The sequence below is a fragment of the Pleurodeles waltl genome, chromosome 5, assembly GCF_031143425.1.
Source record: "Pleurodeles waltl isolate 20211129_DDA chromosome 5, aPleWal1.hap1.20221129, whole genome shotgun sequence".
Classification (NCBI taxonomy): Eukaryota; Metazoa; Chordata; class Amphibia; order Caudata; family Salamandridae; genus Pleurodeles; species Pleurodeles waltl.
The window spans coordinates 154,315,795-154,340,984 of NC_090444.1; the positions used below are offsets into that span (position 1 = coordinate 154,315,795).

The following is a 25,190-nucleotide window of genomic DNA, read 5'->3' on the forward strand; positions in this document are numbered from 1 at the left end:
GGTGTAAGTTGCTGTGTTATAAACACAGGGTCCGCGGGGGAGGATTGTATTTTTTCTCCACCCTAGGCGTGATAGCCCTTCCTTTAACTGGCTCTTGGAATACCTGTTTTGCATGCTTGAGCATGCCTGGGAGCATTGGCAGACTCTGGCAGGAAGTGTGGGTGGATGCCAAGGTGTTGAACAGGAAATCATCCTCTATTGGCTCTAAATGCATTGTTACATTGCTACATTGTGGAACGTAGCTGCCCTTGATAGTACCTGCGTATATGCAGTACTGTCCTCTGGAGGTGACGGCCTTGTTGGGTAACAATCTGGGCTGTTGTCTGATACTGGTGCATCATATAAGTCCCATGCATCCGGATCATCCTGTGTCATCCCTGTATGCGTAGGTTACAGCATTGGAGGTGTTCTTACCGGGGACAGCTGTGGTGAGTGTAGTGGGGAAGGTTGAGGAGAAAACCTTGGTTGTGGGGTTTTATCTCTGGCCACCTTCGCCTGCATTTCTGACTCATGAAATGCCAGCTTTCGTTTGGTTTGATTGGTGGAAGAGTTTGTATTTTTCCAGTCTCTTTCTGGATATGCAACCTCCTTTGCGTATGGTCTGGTTCCCCCATACTTATTTCCTGCTCAAATCTGTGTTTTTCATGCATTTGGCTGGAAAGTCCTTGCTCTTCTGTGTAAGAGCTTCTTTTCGGCTCCGAAGCCGCTTTTTTCGGTACTGATGCTTCCGATAAAGTCTTTTTTCAGTTCCGACGTTACTTTTCTCACCTTGGGTGAGTAAAACTCTCGGTGTCGAGATTGTTCGGTGCCTGAATCTCGACCGGAGTCGAATGTCTTTGGCAATTCTTTGGCCTTTTTCGGTGCCTATGTTTGGTCACCTTCTTTTCGAAGGGTTAAGCCATGGCCTGTTGGCGGTGGCATCCCCTTGGCCTTAACGATCTTTGTGTGAGTTTTGGACGGGGCAGTTTTACTCACTGTTTTCTGCATTGTCGTGGGTCGCTCACTTTCGGATTCGTCAGATTCCGTCCCCTGGATGGAAATTCTTTCCTCCTCTTCGACGTCGAGTTGTTCTATCAGTGTCTACGCCATTTGTAGTCTTCTCGCTCTTCGATCACGTAGGGTCTTTTTCGATCGAAACGCCCGACAGGCCTCACAAGTATCCTCCCTGTTTTCTGGTGATAAACACAGATTACAGACCAAGTGTTAGTCTGTATAAGGATACTTCGAGTGGCACTTCGGACAGAAGCGGAAGGGGGTCCGGTCCATTAGTTTCGTTGATGGATGCGGTCGGGCCAACCAGGCCCTGCTGAAGAGTGGAGGCCCCGAAGGGCTGCCGGAGCGCTTCTACTATCGGTGTCGATACAGTAACACTAAACCGGTACCGAGCGCGAACAATACCGTTGAATTTTCGATATTTAGCTAACTTTCCCGATTCGAAATACGGAGCGAAGAGGAACACGTCCGAACCCGATGGCGGAAAGAAAACAATCTAAGATGGAGTCGACGCCCATGCGCAATGGAGCCGAAAGGGAGGAGTCCCTCGGTCTCGTGATTCGAAAAGACTTTTCGAAGAAAAACAACTTGTAACACTCAGAGCCCACAATAGATGGCAGGATAGTGCACAGCATGTGTATCTGCAGCTACACATGCCACCGAACATACATATATATATATATATATATATATATATATATAACCTGGAGTGATTGGGTAAAGTGCTTGGCACCTTAGATCTTTCAATTGGTAAAAGACTTACGCTTAGATATCACTCGCTTCAAAATATTGCACAGTTCGAATGCAGAGATCTCTTTGTCCTGTGGAGAAATAAAATCATCAGTGACAATAGATACAAACACTCTTAGTACCATGTGTGACATAAGAGTCTGGAGCTCAGGCTATTTTCCTGACAGTTCCAAAGCCAAGCTTTCCTCATTCCCACTATCTTCCTTGGAACAAATGTAGCCTCTCTCTTACCCAAACCTACCCTGAAGAAAATGCTAAATCTTGCACCTCTCACTAATCAGGCCTAACAATAACTACTTGCACGCTGAAAGCAACTATCCCAGACCCTTTTCCACCACCAGTGGCCCACCAGGAGTACATCAAGTAGCCGGGCCCCAAACTTTAACTCTGTTCATTTACAAAATAGGGCAGAGGCTGAAAATGTCACACAACAAAATCTGGAATGACAGAATAGATGTTCAGAGTAAATTTCACTACAATAATGGGTCACCTAGAAGCTCTAGTTTGGCAAACATTTATTTTTGGCAGCCTCAGTACTGCAGAAGGGAACTGAATAAATCCATTGCAGAGAGCTCAAGTTATCTTCCTCTACTCAATTGTATTTTTTGATAAAGAGATTTTATTACATTTTGCATAAAATAATTGTGATTACAGTACAACATAATGCCAATGGGCATCAAACAATAATGGTCACGTCCTCGGTCCCTGCCACTTTTTATTACTAAATATTGCTCACTATCAACGCTTAAAGGCCCGCTACGTCCTCCCACTTCCCCCATATCTTCTTGTGTTTGTGTAAGCAACCTCTGGCCTCGTACACAAGTTTATCTCGCTGCGCACACCAGTCCACTCCCTGTCTCCACTTAGCCAGTGCCGGAGCCACCCTGGCCTTCCAATCTGCCATTATGTCCCTTTTGACCACTAGACACGCCACCCCTAAGAAGGACCGATCTGCTCTTCGTAGCTCTGTATCTCCCATGACCCCCAGAAGGAGGGGCAGTGGCGACCTCTCAACCACCTCCTGCAGGACCCCGGATGTCTCTTGCACCACCCTTTCCCAATAGGCCGTTATAATCGGACATGTCCATACCATGTGGTAGAAATCAGCTGTATGATACCTGCAGCGGGGGCATTCTGCTGTGGGGCGGAGGCCTGCTTTATGCAACCTGGCGGGTGTGAGGTATGCTGCATGTAGGAAATAGGATTGTATTAACCGGAAGCGTGTGGCCATCGTTAGGGAGCGTGGGGCCATTAGTGCTTCTGTCCAGTCCGCATCCTCCATGGGTCCCACCCAACTCTCCCACCTTTGGCGAAGCTCTCTCAGGGGTCCCCCAGCGGCGGTGATCAAGGTGCGATAAATCTGAGAAACCCCTCCCCTTCCCAGGTCTCCCATCAGTGCCTTGGCTTCCATGGGGCTATGCTCGGGTATGGTGTCTCCTGTCTGTAGGTGAACTAGTAGGGCATGGCGTAACTGGAGATATCGGTGGAATTGTGTCTTGTTTAAGGAATATTGTTTCTGGAGGTCTTGAAAAGATCGTATGTGTGCCCCTCTCCAAATATCTCCCAGCGTGGAGATCCCTATGGTGTCCCATTTCTGAAAGTCCTCCAGACCTGCCACATGCATCAGCTGCTTTCCATGCCATAGCGGGGTTTGTTGGGTTAGACGTCCCCACCACCCCGTCACTTTCTGGGCTGTACGCCATCCCAGAAGTACCACTTTGGTCACATCTGGGGTCTCTCGGGTATCTGGTTCCCGTAGAGTGTGTCAAGGATCCGTGGGTATCCCATTGTCTGTAATTCTAGTTGGTATGCGGGGTCTGTCCATCCACCTCCCATCCAGTCATTGATTACAAGTGTGTGCATCGCTAGATAATAGTATTGAATTTTCGACATGCCCAGTCCACCCTCATATACATCCCTCTGACAGGTTTTTAGCGACAATCTTGTACGTGAGCCACTCCATATGAATTGGCGTGCTAAAGAGTCCATCTCCTTGAACCATCTCACGGGGATGGGGAGTGGGAAATTCTGCAGGAGGTATAAGAGCCTGGGGAGAATCATCATCTTATACAGTGCTATTCTACCAAGTAGATTCAGGGGGAGGGCCTTCCAGCGCAGGAGGTCGATTTTGATTTTCTTTGTAAGCGGCGTGACATTGAGTTCCCACGCTAGCTCGGGGAGAAGTGAGATATGTATCCCGAGGTATTTAAAGCTGTTTTTCCGTACAGGGATATTCCGTTGCCAATCTATACAGTCGCGCGAGTGATGAAGGAGGATCAGTAAAGATTTGGCTGGATTCAGGGTCAGTCCTGAGGCTTCCGCGAAAAGTCTAAGGATCTCCAGGACGCGTGGGCCGCTTTTGGATGGGTTGGAGATATACAGGAGCACATCGTCTGCGTACAAAGCCACTCTGTCCTCCGAACCAGAGGGCCAGCGCCAGCCCTCGATCAGTGGGTCGCTTCTCAGTAGTATCGCCAATGGCTCTACCACTAGTGCGAAGAACAGGGGAGATAACGGGCAACCCTGTTGAGTCCCACGGCCAATGGGGATTGGGTCGGAGACTACTCCGTTTACCCTGATTCGGGCAGTCGGATTAGAGTATAGGAGTTTCACCAATCCCCGGAATTTAGGCCCAAGCCCGTTTTTATATAGGACCTGTTCGAGGTAGGACCAATCCACCGTATCAAAGGCCTTTTCGAAGTCGAGTAAAAGCAGTGCCAGTTGCGTATGCAATAGCGCTTTGCGGTGTGCCAAAGCAAGATGTAATCATCTGATGCAGTGCCTTGTGCTACGAGTGGGCATAAAACCACACTGGTCAGGGTGCACCAGCTTGGGCATTACCTCCTTCAGTCTGGAAGCAAGGATTGAAGAGAGCACCTTGACTTCCACATTTGGGAGCGAGATAGGCCGATACGCTGAACAGTGTCGTGATGGGGGTTGGGTTTTGGGGATCACCACAATAGTGGCTTGATCAATCTCTGTTGGGAAGCGGCCATGATTCTCCGCTTCTTCGTACATGTTGAGCAAGTGGGGACCCAGAATATCGCCGCATTTACTATAAAATTACGCTGGAAAGCCATCGGGGCCTGGTGTTTTGCCTGATGCCAGGCCCGATATTGCGCTGCATACTTCTACAAGACCAATGGCCTCGTCCAGTCTGTCTCTCGCCTCTGGGGATACCCCGGGAAGGGTAATCTCATTTAGTAGGGGGGACTCTCTCTCAACAGCAGGGCGTGGGTGTCTGGCGTATAGACGGGCGTAGTAGGAGGCGAAGCTATGTGCGATTTCCACTGCTGTTTTGACAAGGGTGCCCGAGTCATCTAAGATCTCCGGTATAATTCTGTTAGCCATGGGGCGGGTGGCCAGCCAATGCAGTAGCTTCCCGTTTTTATCCCCCCATCCAAAGATTCAGGCTGCTGAGGCTCTCCACATGTGCTTGGCCGATTCTAGCATTATATGTTTGATATCTTCTCTTACCCTGGTCAGTTTCCTCGTTGTCGAGGCCGATGCCAAGTTTATATGTTGGCATTCGAGTCTCCGGGCCTTGTTCTCTAGCTCGGTGATCTGGGAGTTTTGATCCCGCTCACGGGACCGAAGAATGCTTCTGGCATGTCCTCTAATAGTGGCCTTGCAGGCAGCCCAAAGCATTCCTGGGGACCGAACCGAGCCCTCATTTAATTCGAAATACTGGCCGAGGTGCAACCTGAACTCTTGGGTGTATTCTTTATCTTGTAAGTGCCACGCGTTCATGCGCCACATAGGCCGTCTGGTAAGGTCTGCTCTACCCAGTCGGATTCGTATTGGTGCATGATCGGAGACCCCCCCGTGGAAGAATCTCTGCCCCTGCGACTTTTAAGAAATCTAGGGCGGGCATGAACACCAGGTCTATTCTGGACTGCGTCTGGTGGGCTGCCGATGCATGTGTGTATTGGCGTTCTCTGGGATGCCAGGTGCGCCACACCTCATACAAGCCGAGGTTCTCCGCCCAATTACTTAGGGCTGAGGCCCGCTTGGATCTATTTATGGTAGTTTCCCCAGAAATGTCCAGTTTTGGGTCAAGGACTGCGTTGAAGTCGCCTCCCAGTAGGGTGGTCCCTTGGGGTAATCCTGTGGTTACTCGGTGGAGCGAAAGTAGGAAGGAGTCAAGATTTGCCGGGGGCGCATAGGCGCACACCAAGTTTAGCGGTTGTCCATGAAGAGTCCCTGTGACTACCATGAATCTACCTTGTGAGTCAGATTGCGTGTAAGTGACCACCATGGGCAGAGATCGATGGAGCAGAATTGCCACTCCTCTAGAGCCTCTGGAAAACCCTGCATGGTATACTCTATCGTATCCTCCCCTCGCAAGCATAGGGCATCTGGACCCAAGAAGATGGGTCTCTTGCAGGAGAACTACTGAGGGGGAATATCTGCGGAGGGTGTTAAATACTGCCGATCTTTTGATCTTGTCTAATAGGCCGTTTACATTCCAGGAGAGGACCTGGGTTACTGAGGGCCAAGCGTGAGGTGTGCCGATCCTCTACTCAATTGTTAATGTGGCTCATACCATTTACTTTCATAAATAGTGGAGTTTCCAAACTCTACTGAAATAACTTCAATGAAAGATTCATTGGCCTGCTAATAATCCCACCCCATCAACCCTCCGATCATGATTAAAAGCTTCAGCCCCCACCACCCATATATGGCCCACAAAACTCTAAACAGTTCTCCTGATCATCTACGTATACAGGGAGAAAGTCTGTAAGTTAATTTTTCAAGAAGAGAATGCTTAGTCCCTTTAATAAATTGAATTTACGGTCCCAACTCAGAAAATCGCCATCAGATGTGGAGAGGAGAGATTAATTTATATCTCTTTGTATGTAACTATGGTCCTTATAGAGCATATTGCATTCACTGAAATGCCTCGAGAAGTTTATGCGAAAGACTAGTGACAGAGGTTAATCAAGGGGCTATTGGAACTTGGACCCCTGTCTTCTAGTACTTCTGGTGATTTAGATTTCTGCCTCATTATACCTATGCAATAGTTACAATGCAACAGCTAAAACTATCTACAGACTTTGAAGTTCTCCTGAGAAGGTTCTAATGAATACATTATAGAGGTACATGTGGATCCTCTGGTTTCTGAAATGTGCTACTACAATTAAGTGCACCATTTTTAAAATCAGGTGCAGTGGTGCCTGAACGAAAACAAATCAAATTGTTGTCCCTCATCAATAAGGCAAAATTAGTCAATGTTTTACAGAACTGGAAGAAGGAGTACCATACTTTACAACTCTACTAAACAGTGACAAAGGGCCTGATTCACAAAGGCAATTTGAAATCCATATTGTAATATTCCAGTAGTACTGCTTCATGTGTTACAAAATGCAATCCACAAACCTACAGCCAGAGATCTCAACCTCTGTCTCCCTTGTCTTTTCTGACTTAGTAGCAGAGATCTCCGAACACACAGGCATACATATATACGCCTTTCTTGTACTTGTAGTATTAAGCAGAGGGAGTGGTGGGAGCATGGGAAATAAGTACTACAAAATGGGTAGGGTTAAGGGAAAACGAAGTTTAAGGAGTTGCATGCTAACACAAAACACACACCTACAAGAGTAAGACCCTGGATGCCCTAAATATTTGGGGATTCCAATATGAACTCACCCCAAATCTCATATATGTGCTTCAATTAACAGACACCCATTGCCAATAGGATTACCAATAATTTTTACACTATCTTTCAGGATCGGATCTTTCCCTAATTTATTAGCCAAGGTTTGCAAATCGCAGTCAAACCTGGAGCCGGTGAAAAATGGCTATATTCCCATCAATGCCAAGCAGGCCCATATTAAGAGGGCTACATTAAGTCAGTCCTTAAACATATATGAGTTCTGGTGCTTGTAGTTCTGCATTCCCCAAGTATGGACCTACAGCTGCCAGATAGTGTTGGGCTAAAATGTCAGGTCACCACGAAACTGCCCCTGTGACATGGAGGTAACTGGAAGCTACATATCTGTAGTCTAGCAAATCTCTTGGAGGGCTGCTTGGCACAGAAGAGTTGGTAACAAGTGAAGATGTTTTTCCAACCCCTTATTACAATCTCTAACAGTGACTATCCCAAGTTCACAAGAGGTCTACTGGAATGGATTCGGAGAGTTTTTAGTTTTCCTTTTGAGTGACCCAGAAACATAGGGATGGGTAGCAGAGAGCTTTGCCATTTTCATCAGAGGATGAGGAGAAGCAGAATCTGACTAAGGCTTCTTAGGAGAAGCAGTCCTTGAGCTTCAGAAGAACTTCCTGAGAAGGTTGCAGTCAAGTAGTATGGTGGGCTGTGAGATTTTGGATGGGTGTCATAGAAATCTAGGTGGCTGGACAAGCAAGATAAATGAAAGGAGGCAAGCCTAACCACAAAGCTTAATAACTCTCAGGTTTTCCTTGGCAAATTATAACTGAGCATGGGTCATGAAAGCATTTGAAGGACCAGAAGCTCTAGAGTACAACTTGCCAGTGTGCAGTCCAAACAGGCCTCCATCAAGACTTGCACTTGACCCAGAAGACAGTAATGATCAACACTGTTCCCTGCCTGAAAAACTACCTTCCTAAGGGCCATCATGCCACAACATTTCAAGATTTGAGCCTTGTCGCGTTAACAGCAAGGGCCTGACCAATACGCTTTAAAACATCAAGCTCATTCCAACACAGCAGGACTCCAGAAAGGAGCCAATATCGCGCCTTATCATGGAGTGGATGATGCACCACACAACAAATCTGCCAGCCAGTTCCAACACAACCAGCTTATGCATGACATATGTCTCACTCCACCTTATGCGCATTACTTCACTGAGCCCTGCCTAGGTTTTACCTTATAATTAGTGTGGACATAATCAAAACAACACTTTCCATTTTTGATGGGTAAGGTCTTGAGACTCACTTAAAATATGTTGCTTGTGGGGGCCGTGTTAACAGGTACCATTTGTAGGAACCAATGTTGAGTGATGAGGATGAACGTGCAGACTCTTTCAGAGAGTAAAATAAATGTTTCTGACACTGCAACTATGCACAAAGGGCAGAGATGACACTGCAGCTGTCTAGCAGACAAAAGCCACAAATGACAACAATGACAAACACTCGCTACAACTTTTTAGAAGGAAAGGGTAAAAGGAGGAATGCAAGCCTGAGCACTACTGTGCGTAAGACTGTAGAGAACCTTGCTTTTAAATGGCAATCCAATAGACTTCATGTGGCTCTGCAGCAATTAGAATAACACTTGATGCTTCTGTAGTGCAGAAGCTGCAAGGCTTTTGAAGCTATCTACAAGACTAATATGCTAATTTTATGTGGCTTGTGCAGTGGTTCTTTATCTTTTGATATTTTCAATGTCCATTTTCTCTTTAAAAAATGTAGTTTGGAAATTAAATTTGAAACACAACACCCATATGCAGTGGAAACGGCAAACACAGAATTTGTGCACATAGTACTAGCCTTACAGTGCATGCATGCACAAGCCTCACACAGCTGTAGTGGACAAAGCTCAAGGTGGACATAGCAGATACACAATTGACATTGCTGTTATGCAGAAACAGTTTCTAACATTGCAACAGAGGATACACGTCTCAACATGCCACATCATATAAGGACCAGGACTATGTCTTTAGTTATACAGTAAGAGAACGACTAATGCTGAAGCCATAGTGTGATCACATTATACTAGCACTGCAGTAAATGCATGCTGGACACAGCAGATATGCATAAGCCACATGCTGGAGAGTACTGGTATGTAAACAATCCATACAAATCATATTCTGGCGTTTGCTGCTATGAACACAGTATTGTTTGGAACTGATGGTATGCAAAAGACAGACAGTACTGCAGCAAAGCATGAGGCATGTCTATTACCAAAGCTATGCATGAGGCACGCCATCTGGGCATGGACATTTTAACTATGCACACCAAGCACTACGAATCACCCGCTCATTTGACAAAAGGAAAATTAATAGTAAGACAAGAAATGAAAAAATAAGGGTGTGCAGAATTTGTGATAAGAAAATGGGTTTTCCAGTGGGTTGAAAATTATAAATATTGCAAATTCAATGGTATGGAATTAATACTAGATGAGAAAACAAGGGCAGGAAACAGGTAAATAATGCACACATCACTGTACCTCCAAACCCTCCTGTGAATGTATGGAAAGAAAAATTGGAAAAATAAATTAGCTAAAGAATGTATGAAATCTGGATGACTTCACATAGTAACAGACAGATGTTGGATGCTCTGTAGGTGCTGTAACAGGTTCCTGATTGCACCTACCTCTCCAGCTAATTGTTGAAAAAGCCTTTGGAAATTGTCATCGATTTCATCTGTATTCACCTAAGATCCACCAGAGAAAAGAACACAAATTAAAAAGAAGTAAATGCCTTAGACACAACCCTTAAATGAGTACCTTCCTTGAAAAGGGGGGGGTGGAAGGAGTGGATGTGACCATCTGACAGTCAGCATTCTGTTGAGCTGTTTCTTCTTCCTCACAAACCACTACCATGAGGTCTCTTACACTAGTCGTCCTCAATGATCACTCACACTGTACTCATTTCCTTTTCTCCTCTTATCCCTCTTTCCCATCCTATCCGTTACTTGCCTTCTCTCCTGCTTACAGCCTTTTCCTTCAATATTGTTTGAGTTATTTCCATTCATAGTTGTATTCCATACTCTTTTGTGCCCTGGAAAGCTCAAAAACAATTGCTTATATTGGCAGGAAACATTACAAGATGAATTACTGGGTCACTGTAATCTCAAAACTCGGCTAAGGCAATGCCTGATCTGGGGCCTTAGTCAAACATTAAATTCCCCAATTACAGGTATACAAAAAGCAGTAGCCATCTCATTTTAAATATCATGAAGAGGACAAGTAGTGTATGTCAGGACTCAGATCTTAACAATAGTTGCATGTGGACAAACACACCTCCTTTCAAACTCCGAGTTTACTCTGCATATACCTGAATGATTAGTATTCTTTGCAGAGTTAATCCCTGGTTTTAAACTTTTCAACAGTGGCTTTCATCTAAATGAGTGTTTTGAATAAATTTAATTGCGTGATTTAAAAATACAAGGGGAATGTGTGCGCTTTTGTTTTTTTCCATCACATTTTACACACTGCTGAATACTGTAGCACAACGTTCCGTAACCAATACTCTTTTTCTTCTCTATATTAGGACAAGGAGCCCTTATCTCCAATAGAATTATTCTATATCCTATGTTATGATTTTGAGGTGTTTGCCATTGTTTTATTTAACTTGTGTAATACAATAATAAAGTGGAAACCTTGATAATCCGTCTCCATTATAGCACTAGGAGAACATCAGCGGACAGTGTCCCACCTGATCCACTAGATCATCTGATACTGGCCATTTGAAGGCCTACTTTATGCTGGAAAAGTGATCACAGATTCTCTGTGAGAGGGCCAAACAAATGGAAGGCCCCTGCATCTGAAGTACATAGTGAGCTTTGGAAAAGCTGTAGAAGCATACTTCCCACAACTCAAGGCACAGTTAATTCCCTTCTCATTTGTCTTCCTTGTCTCGGTTCTTACCACACGAGTTTTCTCTCATTGAATGGACAGAATTTGCCATCTTCTCCTTAAACCAGTAAGTTTGCCCCAACTATCTCTACCCATCCCTGTGAGGTATGAACAGGGATCCATCGTCACTTCCTCCTGTTCTTTTTCTGCCTCCAGAAGCATGCCGATATCCACAATCAGATACACACATCAATCCATCCACCCGTCCGTCTACATATCTAAGTTATATCTATATCTATAGAAATGTGCGTGTATTAGTGTTACAAAGGCTAGGAACTCTGGGTAGTTCCTGGATTGAGATGGAGGCCTGCTCCTGCTTTTAGAGCATATTTACACCAACAACCCTCTAAATCTGCCCACATCAAATGTATTTTGTGGATGTGCTCCGGTAAGTGGAGCAGCTTTCCACCATGTACACATTAAAATATACAAATAACGTATTGTATGGTCCACAGAGGCTATTAGTATCGCCAGCACAAGGACCAAATGTCACATTGATTTCCCTTTGTGCTTTAAAGCAGTGGTTCCCAACCTTTTGACTTCTATGGACCCCCACTATATCATTACTGGAACCCGGGGACCCCCACTGAATCATTATTGGAATCTGGAGACCCCCACACAGTCATTACTGAAAGCTGGGGACCTAACCTGTTATTTAATTTTCTAAGCAGTTGTGGAACCTCTAAGGGTCCCCGGACCACAGGTTGGGACCCACTGATTTAAAGCAGACCAACCTGCGTTAGCAAACTTCCTCAGACACCCCCTACTTTTTTGTGTAGCCTGACCAGAGTATTCATTTGCTTGCTATATCTTCAGTCAGTAGTTCTTATTCTGACCCGCAGAGTGGTGGTGGAGTGGCAGATGATCAACAACTATGCTCACTGGGACACACAGATTAGGGCTTAGGCTTCTACCTACCACTGCTGTGTGTTTAAGGAATGGATTTGCGTGACGTGTGATCTTGGGCAGGGCTGGCTCTAATGCTGGTGGCGCCCTGTGCGACAGCCTCTTTTGGTGCCCCACCCCATGACCACCTCCTCGGATTACCTCCCTACCACCCAGTAAATGTGCTCCTCATCCCTCCACAGCTCCCCTTTCACATACATTCATTTATTTTAAAGCGCTAGTAGAGGCTGGCTTTACTAATCCACTCAGCTATCCACATAAAATATAGTTCTGTTCTTTGCAGCAGGCAAATTAACCCTCTACGCTACCTTGTGGCTAGTCAGAGCTGCAGCTAGACAAAACTCCATCTCTCTCCCTAGCAGGAACATTAATCAGAAAAAGTATCTTGAGATTTTAATTGCTTCCTGAAGGCTGGATGCACAATGAACTTTTCAGCAGGTTTTAAATCGCAAATTTCTAAGTTATTTTCTAAACATTTTGGCCCCCTGAGGTCAGAGCCCCCAATTCAGGTCAGCATCTGGTGTGGCTGCACCGCTCGCACTGAGATAAAGCTGGTCCTAATCTTGGGATTGACGCATCAGCTTGACTCCATGATGGTGGCAGATGCATGAGGTTTCGCGTAAGCCATGTTGCTCTGTCTCTGGCTAACAGGAGAAGCATGAAGCTGCCTCCTTGGTCTAATGAGAAGCAGATCCCTGGTGGTTACAACACAAGGCACTGCAATACCCATCAAGCTGTAATATTCATAAGTGGAGTCTTTGGAGAATGAATTATCCTATCAGTTCCAGTCTGAACTGAGCCCACTCTCACTCAGCCTGTTACAGACTCTTATTAATCAGGCTGCTGAGCTGCTCTTACGGTTAATGAAACCCCGTCCAGAACAAAACCCAGACTAGAAATTTTATGTCAAGAACGGAGGCTCCTATTATGCTTCTCTAACTTGCTTTATTTTAAATAGCAGCAGTCAAGAAAACTACAACTCCCATGAGGCTTAACAAGACCAAAGCCAATGGGAGAAGAACAGGAATAACCAATGCACCAATCACCATCCACGGTGCTACGTAACCACTAAGCTTGACTGCGACCAGCCCTCTTTCTTGCTGCTCGCAGTCAAGATAAGTGGTGCTTTTATTCTCTCCTACGTTTTTCAGTGTTTATTCTTGTTATACTGTGTTTATTTGTAGAGATTCGAGCGCGTACTTTTCTCGGCGCTTTGCCGGTTTTTACTGCATGCGCTGACACTCCTCGCAGCGTTTCATTTCAGCACCTGCGGCTTTATGACCGGTGCTCACGTGCGTCTTCAGGCATTTGGCCTCCGGCATGCGAACGTTCTAATGCGAACGCTCCTTACCGCGGGGTGCCGAATTTCTTTCCTCACGCCGCTCGGAGTCCCGGAGTCTTCCTTCTTCACCTCAGCTTCACAGCGTCCTTTGCCTGACCTGGACACGCCTTAAGGGGCGTGTTTCTTCGGTTCCTTCAGCCTATCATTACTTCCTGGTTGCTATTAACCCCTTCTTCAGGGGCTCTCTCTCTTTTTTTCCTCATACCTGCTACAATTGTATTTCAAGTGCCATTTCTTGTACTGTATAATGGAGCCTCAGGATTCGTCTTCAGTTAATATTGAAGATTTTGGCACCCTCATTAATGAGGCTGTGGGAAAAGCTGTTTCAGCTTCAATGCAAAAAATGTCAAAAAAATTTGAGACCACTGTTCAAAACATGGTCCACAAATCCTTTCTGGCCCATTCTGCGGGGGATAGCAGAAAAAGAAATTATAAGGATTTGTCTAACCACAAACCATCCGCTAGCGCTGTTTTGACTGGTGAAGCTTCTTCACCCATGGATGAGGACGAGTTTCCTCCCAGGCCTCCTTCTCAGGAGGGGAATGGTAATGTTTTCAGCAAATGCAAATCTAAAGCCAAGCATTCTGTTACAGCGCTACAACAAATTGTTGTCTCCCACATTTCTGATACTGATGACGACGTCGGTGATGCAGATGAGGCAGATGATGCCTCTGACATATGGGGTTCTCAGTCTCAGGCTTCCCCTGCCAAAAAGCCTAAACTGAATGTTTCAGACCCATTTTTTGCCAAAACTATTTTGGATGCGGATGGCAACCCCATGTTCGACCCTTCACTTTTACACCACCCTAACTCCACTGAGTGGTCTCCGCCTTCTCATGTGGGTCAATATATTGCGTCCAGACTGAGAGTTCCTCTCGATAAGCAGACAAGGTCTAAATTGAGATCTGAATGCCCCAGACCATCACTTTTTTCCCAGATTACAGCGACTCCTACAATTGACGATTCTATACTTACTTTTTTCTCTAAATTCGGAAAGGATCCTCGTAAGGGGGTAGATAAGGCCTGGTCAAGTTGCCAGGACAAACTGCTAGATGTTGTGGGTCCTTTGGCTCGTATTTTAGATCTCGCTGAATCAGCAAGAATGGATGAAGCGGACATTGATCCGGCTGAGCTATCCTTATGGACACAGAGAGCCTTTTGCCTCCTTGGTAACGCTAATGCCTCCATCATTCACGAGAGAAAGAAAGGTTTGCTCCTAAAATTGGACCCCAAGTTGTCAAATCTGGCCAACATGGACCCCGGTGTTAAGGCTGATGGTCATCTTTTTGGGAATACTTTCGTTAAAGACTTAGGAAAATTCGTTTCCACCTTCTCCTCGATTGACAAAGCTCAACAAAATATCAAAAAGGTATTCAATCATCGGGTTTTTGCCAGGGCCGGTACAGGCAGGAGCCGCTCTACCGGCCGTTCCTTTCAAGGAAACAGAGGCTCCTACTACTCTTCTCAGTCCACCTATCCTGCTCAAGCCTACAAACCCCAGTTCTACCCTCAGCGTGGCAGAGGCTACTGAGGTCGGGGGCAACGTGGATTCCGATCCCACAACAATCAAGGTAAGCCCTGTTTTTGGCCTTACTCCAATAGGGGGACGACTTCGTCATTTCATCCAAAAATGGCGCTCGCTGACTTCAGACCCTTGGGTTCTCAATACCATTATGGGTTACCAAATAGAGTTCTACGCCACTCCCGTACAAAGGTACTTTCCCCCTCCTCCTCGATTTCCAAGGAGATGTCTTCCCTGATTTCAGAAGAAATAGCTTCGTTGCTCTCAAAACGAGCCATCCAAGAAGCCCCTCTAGACACCTCCGGTTTCCTCAGCTCTCTCTTTTTGGTGCAAAAGAAAAACAAAAAGTTCAGGCCGGTTATAAATCTCAGGGATTTCAATCAGTTTGTCGTTTATCGGCACTTCAAGATGGAGACCATTATCCATCTCAGGGACATTCTTCTTCCTGGCGATTTCATGGTACGTCTAGACCTTCAGGACGCATACCTTTCTGTTCCCATTCATCCAAATCACAGCAAATATCTACAGTTTCAATGGTTAGACCACACGTATCAATTTTCCTCCCTTCCATTCGGTCTTTCTTCCGCTCCTTGGTGTTTCACCAAGTTAATGAAGCCGGTCACGGCTCATCTCAGGTCATTAGGCATCAGGCTTCTAATTTATCTGGACGATATCCTTATACTACATCAGAATCGTGCTATTCTCCTGTCTCAGTTACAGATAACTTGTTCCCTTCTTTCCCAACTCGGTTTCCTTCTCAACGAAGCAAAGTCCAATGTTCTCCCTGCTCAACGTATAGACTTCTTAGGGTTCGAGATAGACTCTTTGTCTGCTACTCTCCATCTCCATTCACAAAAAGTACATATCATAAAATCGGAAATTCGGAAAACACTCAGCAGGTCAATGATTTCCCTCAGAATGCTGGCCAGGATTGTGGGCCTTCTGTCGGCTTCTATCCAAGCCATTTTTCCGGGCCCCCTCCATTATCGTGCTCTCCAGAGATTAAAAATCCGTCATCTCCGAAGAGGTCTTGCGTATTCAGAAATGATAGCTCTCGATCACGAGTCTCGTTTAGAACTCCAATGGTGGATAGACCATTTAGATGCCTGGAACGGCTGGGCTATTTTTCCATCAGCCCCGATCTTGTATTAGAATCCGATGCAAGCCTTACGGGTTGGGGCGCCCGCTGTGGCTCAATCTCGACTGGAGGTACATGGTCACTCGAGGAGTCCAGATTGCACATCAATTATTTAGAGATGCTTGCAGGCTCCTTTGCAATCAAAAGCCTGGCAAAAGACAGGGTGCAGTGTACCATCCTCCTCCGCATGGACAATGTTTCGGCTGTCCGATACATAAACCATCTCGGAGGCACCAGGTCAAAACCTCTGGCAGACCTCGCAAAAAGTATTTGGGAGTATTGTCTCCTCAACGAGATTTCCCTTTCAGCGGAATATCTTCCAGGTTCTCTCAACCAGACGGCGGACTGGCACTCTCGCTTCCTCAGAGATTACAGCGATTGGAAACTTCATCCTTCAGTTTTTCGCTCCATTTGTCGCAAATGGGGCCCTTTTGCCATAGACCTTTTCGCCTCCCGTCTCAACTCCCAATTACCCCTCTTTTTCAGTTGGCGCCCAGACCCTGTAGCTTTGGCCTCCAACGCTTTTCTACAGGACTGGTCCCAGGCAATCAACTATGCGTTTCCTCCTTTCTTGATGATCACCAGGGTTTTGGCCCAGATCAGACGCCAGAAAGCCACATCAGTACTGGTAGTACCTTTTTGGCAGTCACAAATGTGGTTCCCACCTCTTTTGGAGTTAACAATCGATTCCCCTCTTCTTCTCCCGTCTTTCCCTTCTCTTCTTCGAGATCCTCACGGAGATCCTCATCCCCTTGTCATCAACAATACTCTTCAGCTCTCGGCATGGAAGGTATCGGGACTTCCCGACCTTCCGTCCCGATTTCGAATGAAGCTGCGGACCTCATCAACAAGGCCTGGGCCCCGGGCACCAGAAAGGCATATAGCTCTGCTTGGTCGCTTTGGTCTTGCTGGTTTGTGGGAAGGGACCTCGATCCTGTTTCTGCAGACATAAACTATGTCATTAACTTCTTGGCGGCACAAGCCGGTTTGGGTAAGTCATACAGGACGATTAATCTATACCGATCAGCAATTTCCATGCACCATACTCAGATCAATGGCAAACCTGTCGGTGAACATCCCCTCCTTTGTCGCCTGTTAAAGGGAGTAAAATTTTCATTTCCTCCATTACCCAAATACTCAAAGTTGTGGGATGTGAATGTAGTACTGAATCTGTTTTTATCTTGGCAAGATAATCATGAGTTGTCTTTAAAATCACTTTCTGCCAAACTAACCATGTTACTCTGCCTAGTCTCTATCAAACGTTTATCTGATGTTCGAGCGTTAGATATTTCTTCTCGACAATTTGCCCCGTCTGGGGTATTATTTTCAGTTCATAGACGTACAAAATCTAATTTACATACAGTTTTCTACCCATACTTTCCTAATCAATCTAAGTTATGTGTTGGTCAATGTCTTAAATGTTATGAAGATCGCACGGCTGACCTCAGAACGTCTTCCTCTTCCCAGTTGCTCATTTCCTTTCGTAAACCCCACAGACCTGTTGCTTCAGCTACGCTGGCTAGATGGGTTTGTTGGGTTATGTCTCTTGCAGGGATTGATACCTCTGTTTTTGGGGCTCATTCCACTAGGGGTGCGATGGCTTCCAAAGCTTTTTGGGCTGGTTCTAGCCTGGAGGACATTCTGAGGTCTGCCGATTGGTCTAACGATAATGTTTTTAGAACATTTTACTGTAAACCGGTACATACTGCATCTTCTGTAGTGATTAATATGCTTTAAAAAAGCATAATAGGAGCCTCCGTTCTTGACATAAAATGTAGATTTTCCTAGTAATTTATGACGGAAAGTCTTAATTTTATTAAAGACACGGAGGCGAGTATTATCCCGCCTCGACTGGGACAAACTTTCTTAATTTTTTGTCCTTTCCCTCCCTTACAGCAACATCTACAACAACGCAACCAGCTACCTGATCAAGCTCTGGTCATGCCGAACTCCATCGTTCCTTTTGATCTTCAAGATTCATTTCTGGAAAACTCACAGAACATCTCTCGGCTTCCTCCTCGTCTCTTCTTTTGCCTGCACTTACTTCAGGAACTTTGTTCTTTGGTTCTGGCAATTGCTATCATTTTGACTATTTTTCCTTTGTTTTCACGCATCGACTAAACCCTCGCATCAAGAAAGAGGGCTGGTCGCAGTCAAGCTTAGTGGTTACGTAGCACCGTGGATGGTGATTGGTGCATTGGTTATTCCTGTTCTTCTCCCATTGGCTTTGGTCTTGTTAAGCCTCATGGGAGTTGTAGTTTTCTTGACTGCTGCTATTTAAAATAAAGCAAGTTAGAGAAGCATAATACTTGCCTCCGTGTCTTTAATAAAATTAAGACTTTCCGTCATAAATTACTAGGAAAATCTACATTTTCCCCTCTTCAGATACAGATTCCTCCTCCACTCCAGACGATAATCAATGATTTGTTTTTAACTGAGTATCAGAAGAAAGAACCTGAATCTCTGCTATTACATAATGTTGCCAGAAAGACCATGGGTAGAGAAAGGGGACATATGGAACAGCACAGTTTTCCAGGGTTTGTGATCCACAGATATCCACTGACCAACTCAAAGGAACAATTGCCTTCAGTAATCAAAGTAGATTTTTGTGGCTGACTTAACATCCCAAGAAGGCACTTCACCAGTGGATGCAGTCACCAAAAGGTTGATGGCGCTATAAACAGAAGGCGTTGTGCTCCCACATTTGTGGTCAGAGCCAATACCTAAGTAACCCACACTGTTCAGTCTCTCCTGCATGACTTTCAGGACTTAGCAGGGGAGGTGAAATAGGGCATGCACAGTTCTTCCAGTCTTTCAGTAACAGAACAGCAGGTGATATTTTTATCTAACATCTTTTTGCTGCCTGTATTCTGCAGTGAATGCTTCTGGTTCCTCAGTGCAGGCACACAAAGGATCTGGATGAGTGCCTTAAGGCACACAATTCTCAAAAAAGCTTGTGAGAACTTAACTTTCAGTGATGCAAAACGTTTTTGTCCTCAGTGGAATGACTTGGTAAAATAGCAGCTGAAATGTTCAAGTTGTTGGCCTCTGTTTGTCCATCAGCCTCCCTTTCATGAGAGGGGCTGCAGCCAGGGATGCTCTTTTTCTGACAACTCCTGTTATCTCCCAGTCATCACAAACTCTATCCCTCTGTATCCTAAGTCCTTACTGCAATACAAACTGTTAGGGACTGTAAGGGCTCGGTGTCAGTTTCGGGTTCTTTAGATCATCAAGCCAGGTTATCAAATTGGCTTCCAGGAAACCCTCGAAGACTTCAATGCAACTCCAGTTCCACATTCACCTCTGTGAATCCAAGATCATCTCCAGGTATCCGGGATTTGATTCACAAAGCTGCAATGATTTCAGTGTTTGAGAGAGACTGAGCAGCCATTCTATGCCATCTGATGGACAACTATTTTCATATCCTTGTCCACACAGCATTATGAGCATTTCTATAATTCTGTGTACAAGGAACACGCTTCCAACTTGGGCTTCCTCGTTTTGACTGGCCTATACTCGAAGGGTTTTCACCAAGCTAGTAGCTCCTCTGGTGTATATTCTTCATCGTGAAACTGTTCTGGTTTTACCTTACTTAGGTGACAAGCTCATTTGTGCCACTTCACTTTCTAGGTAGTGGAGACTGCTCATCGGGTGTGCAACATAAGAATATATGCATTTCTACTCAACTGTGCTGTCTCTCACCTTCAACCAATACAGAATCTGCAGTTTTGGAGTGGGGTACTTCATCAACACCTCATGGTGCAGCAAGCTGATGGGCCATCTGTTGTCCCTGCTACATCACTCAGAGGCTTATGTTCAGTGTGCTTCAGTGTGCAGGACGAGATGGCGTGTTGCCTGTTGTTCGTACTGTGAGCCAACCAGCACCTTCCTTCTTTGATAAATCAACTTTTTTCTCATTGGAACCTAAAGTTAGAGGATTGCGATGGAATGGTGCCTGTCACCCCTAAATTTGCCATGAGGCTGGTGGACAGTTTCAGCCTGTAGGAAGTTGACTCTGTATGTGCTATTTCAAAGTAAGGAATAGCATGCACAGAGTCCAAGGGTTCCCCTTAGAGGTAAAATAGTGGTAAAAATAGATAATACTAATGCTCTATTTTGTGGTAGTGTGGTCGAGCAGTAGGCTTATCCAAGGAGTAGTGTTAAGCATTTGTTGTACATACACAAGACAATAAATGAGGTACACACACTCCGAGACAAATCCAGCCAATAGGTTTTTATATAGAAAAATATATTTTCTTAGTTTATTTTAAGAACCACAGGTTCAAATTCTACATGTAATATCTCATTCGAAAGGTATTGCAGGTAAGTACTTTAGGAACTTCAAATCATCAAAATTGCATGTATACTTTTCAAGTTATTGACAAATAGCTGTTTTAAAAGTGGACACAGTGCAATTTTCACAGTTCCTGGGGGAGGTAAGTTTTTGTTAGTTTTACCAGGTAAGTAGGACACTTACAGGGTTCAGTTCTTGGTCCAAGGTAGCCCACCGTTGGGGGTTCAGAGCAACCCCAAAGTCACCACACCAGCAGCTCAGGGCCGGTCAGGTGCAGAGTTCAAAGTGGTGCCCAACACACATAGGCTAGAATGGAGAGAAGGGGGTGCCCCGGTTCCGGTCTGCTTGCAGGTAAGTACCCGCGTCTTCGGAGGGCAGACCAGGGGGGTTTTGTAGGGCACCGGGGGGGACACAAGTCCACACAGAAATTTCACCCTCAGCAGCGCGGGGGCGGCCGGGTGCAGTGTAGAAACAAGCGTCGGGTTTTCAATGTTAGTCTATGAGAGATCTCGGGATCTCTTCAGCGCTGCAGGCAGGCAAGGGGGGGATTCCTCGGGGAAACCTCCACTTGGGCAAGGGAGAGGGACTCCTGGGGGTCACTTCTCCAGTGAAAGTCCGGTCCTTCAGGTCCTGGGGGCTGCGGGTGCAGGGTCTCTCCCAGGCGTCGGGACTTTTAGGTTCAAAGAGTCGCGGTCAGGGGAAGCCTCGGGATTCCCTCTGCAGGCGGCGCTGTGGGGGCTCAGGGGGGACAGGTTTTGGTACTCACAGTATCAGAGTAGTCCTGGGGTCCCTCCTGAGGTGTTGGATCGCCACCAGCCGAGTCGGGGTCGCCGGGTGCAGTGTTGCAAGTTTCACGCTTCTTGCGGGGAGCTTGCAGGGTTCTTTAAAGCTGCTGGAAACAAAGTTGCAGCTTTTCTTGGAGCAGGTCCGCTGTCCTCGGGAGTTTCTTGTCTTTTCGAAGCAGGGGCAGTCCTCAGAGGATGTCGAGGTCGCTGGTCCCTTCGGAAGGCGTCGCTGGAGCAGGATCTTTGGAAGGCAGGAGACAGGCCGGTGAGTTTCTGGAGCCAAGGCAGTTGTCGTCTTCTGGTCTTCCGCTGCAGGGGTTTTCAGCTGGGCAGTCCTTCTTCTTGTTGCAGGAATCTACTTTTCTAGGGTTCAGGGTAGCCCTTAAATACTAAATTTAAGGGCGTGTTTAGGTCTGGGGGGTTAGTAGCCAATGGCTACTAGCCCTGAGGGTGGGTACACCCTTTTTGTGCCTCCTCCCAAGGGGAGGGGGTCACAATCCTAACCCTATTGGGGGAATCCTCCATCTGCAAGATGGAGGATTTCTAAAAGTTAGAGTCACCTCAGCTCAGGACACCTTAGGGGCTGTCCTGACTGGCCAGTGACTCCTCCTTGTTATTCTCATTATTTTCTCCGGCCTTGCCGCCAAAAGTGGGGCCTGGCCGGAGGGGGCGGGCAACTCCACTAGCTGGAGTGTCCTGCTGGGTTGGCACAAAGGAGGTGAGCCTTTGAGGCTCACCGCCAGGTGTGACAATTCCTGCCTGGGGGAGGTGTTAGCATCTCCACCCAGTGCAGGCTTTGTTACTGGCCTCAGAGTGACAAAGGCACTCTCCCCATGGGGCCAGCAACATGTCTCGGTTTGGGGCAGGCTGCTAAAACTAGTCAGCCTACACAGATAGTCGGTTAAGTTTCAGGGGGCACCTCTAAGGTGCCCTCTGGGGTGTATTTTACAATAAAATGTACACTGGCATCAGTGTGCATTTATTGTGCTGAGAAGTTTGATACCAAACTTCCCAGTTTTCAGTGTAGCCATTATGGTGCTGTGGAGTTCGTGTTTGACAGACTCCCAGACCATATACTCTTATGGCTACCCTGCACTTACAATGTCTAAGGTTTTGTTTAGACACTGTAGGGGCACCATGCTCATGCACTGGTACCCTCACCTATGGTATAGTGCACCCTGCCTTAGGGCTGTAAGGCCTGCTAGAGGGGTGTCTTACCTATACTGCATAGGCAGTGAGAGGCTGGCATGGCACCCTGAGGGGAGTGCCATGTCGACTTACTCGTTTTGTCCTCACTAGCACACACAAGCTGGCAAGCAGTGTGTCTGTGCTGAGTGAGAGGTCTCCAGGGTGGCATAAGACATGCTGCAGCCCTTAGAGACCTTCCTTGGCATCAGGGCCCTTGGTACTAGAAGTACCAGTTACAAGGGACTTATCTGGATGCCAGGGTCTGCCAATTGTGGATACAAAAGTACAGGTTAGGGAAAGAACACTGGTGCTGGGGCCTGGTTAGCAGGCCTCAGCACACTTTCAATTGTAAACATAGCATCAGCAAAGGCAAAAAGTCAGGGGGCAACCATGCCAAGGAGGCATTTCCTTACACAACCCCCCCCCAAACGAAAGAGGATGAGACTAACCTTTCCCAAGAGAGTCTTCATTTTCTAAGTGGAAGAACCTGGAAAGGCCATCTGCATTGGCATGGGCAGTCCCAGGTCTGTGTTCCACTATAAAGTCCATTCCCTGTAGGGAGATGGACCACCTCAACAGTTTAGGATTTTCACCTTTCATTTGCATCAGCCATTTGAGAGGTCTGTGGTCAGTTTGAACTAGGAAGTGAGTCCCAAAGAGGTATGGTCTCAGCTTCTTCAGGGACCAAACCACAGCAAAGGCCTCCCTCTCAATGGCACTCCAACGCTGCTCCCTGGGGAGTAACCTCCTGCTAATGAAAGCAACAGGCTGGTCAAGGCCATCATCATTTGTTTGGGACAAAACTGCCCCTATCCCATGTTCAGAGGCATCAGTCTGCACAATGAACTGCTTAGAATAATCTGGAGCTTTGAGAACTGGTGCTGAGCACATTGCCTGTTTCAGGGTGTCAAAGGCCTGTTGGCAGTCCACAGTCCAGTTTACTTTCTTGGGCATTTTCTTGGAGGTGAGTTCAGTGAGGGCTGTCACAATGGATCCATATCCCTTCACAAACCTCCTGTAATACCCAGTCAAGCCAAGGAATGCCCTGACTTGAGTCTGGGTTTTTGGAGCTACCCAGTCCAGAATAGTCTGGATCTTGGGTTGGAGTGGCTGAACTTGGCCTCCACCTACAAGGTGTCCCAAGTAAACCACAGTTCCCTGCCCTATCTGGCATTTGGATGCCTTGATAGAGAGGCCTGCAGATTGCAGAGCCTTCAAAACCTTCCTCAGGTGGACCAGGTGATCCTGCCAGGTGGAGCTAAAGACAGCAATATCATCAAGATAAGCTGTGCTAAAGGACTCCAAGCCAGCAAGGACTTGATTCACCAACCTTTGGAAGGTGGCAGGGGCATTCTTTAAACCAAAGGGCATAACAGTAAACTGATAATGCCCATCAGGTGTGGAGAATGCTGTCTTTTCTTTTGCTCCAGGTGCCATTTTTATTTGCCAGTACCCTGCTGTCAAGTCAAAGGTACTTAGAAATTTGGCAGCACCTAATTTATCAATGAGCTCATCAGCTCTTGGAATTGGATGAGCATCTGTCTTGGTGACAGAATTGAGCCCTCTGTAGTCCACACAAAACCTCATCTCTTTCTTTCCATCTTTGGTGTGAGGTTTGGGGACTAAGACCACTGGGCTAGCCCAGGGGCTGTCAGAGCGCTCAATTACTCCCAATTCCAGCATCTTGTGGACTTCCACCTTGATGCTTTCTTTAACATGGTCAGATTGTCTAAAAATTTTGTTCTTGACAGGCATGCTGTCTCCTGTGTCCACATCATGGGTACACAGGTGTGTCTGACCAGGGGTTAAGGAGAAGAGTTCAGGAAACTGTTGTAGGACTCTCCTACAATCAGCTTGCTGTTGGCCAGAGAGGGTGTCTGAGTAGATCACTCCATCTACTGTACCATCTTTTGGGTCTGATGACAGAAGATCAGGGAGAGGTTCACTCTCTGCCTCCTGATCCTCATCTGTTACCATCAACAGATTGACATCAGCCCTGTCGTGGAAGAGCTTAAGGCGGTTTACATGGATCACCCTCTTGGGGCTCCTGCTTGTGCCCAGGTCCACCAAGTAGGTGACCTGACTCTTCCTCTCTAGTACTGGGTAAGGGCCACTCCATTTGTCCTGGAGTGCCCTGGGAGCCACAGGCTCCAGAACCCAGACTTTCTGCCCTGGTTGGAACTCAACCAGTGCAGCCTTTTGGTCATACCAAAACTTCTGGAGCTGTTGGCTGGCCTCAAGGTTTTTGGTTGCCTTTTCCATGTACTCTGCCATTCTAGAGCGAAGGCCAAGTACATAGTCCACTATGTCTTGTTTTGGCTCATGGAGAGGTCTCTCCCAGCCTTCCTTAACAAGAGCAAGTGGTCCCCTTACAGGATGACCAAACAGAAGTTCAAAGGGTGAGAATCCTACTCCCTTCTGTGGCACCTCTCTGTAAGCGAAAAGCAGACATGGCAAGAGGACATCCCATCTCCTTTTGAGCTTTTCTGGGAGCCCCATGATCATGCCTTTTAATGTCTTGTTGAATCTCTCAACCAAGCCATTAGTTTGTGGGTGGTATGGTGTAGTGAATTTATAAGTCACTCCACACTCATTCCACATGTGCTTTAGGTATGCTGACATGAAGTTGGTACCCCTGTCAGACACCACCTCCTTAGGGAAACCCACTCTGGTAAAGATACCAATGAGGGCCTTGGCTACTGCAGGGGCAGTAGTC

General features: G+C 46.4%; 1 protein-coding gene across 1 annotated transcript in view; it reads right to left on the minus strand.

Moving 5' to 3' along the window:
• The window catches only part of LOC138295492 (calpain-2 catalytic subunit-like), a 196,360-nt gene that overhangs the window by 43,562 nt on the left and 127,608 nt on the right, over positions 1–25,190 (minus strand). Inside the window, exons 14-15 of the mRNA XM_069233832.1 lie at positions 10,036–10,095; positions 1,757–1,814 (exon numbers count right to left, since the gene is read on the minus strand). Coding sequence (XP_069089933.1) covers positions 1,757–1,814; positions 10,036–10,095 — 118 coding nt within the window. The remainder of the gene's footprint in view (positions 1–1,756; positions 1,815–10,035; positions 10,096–25,190) is intronic.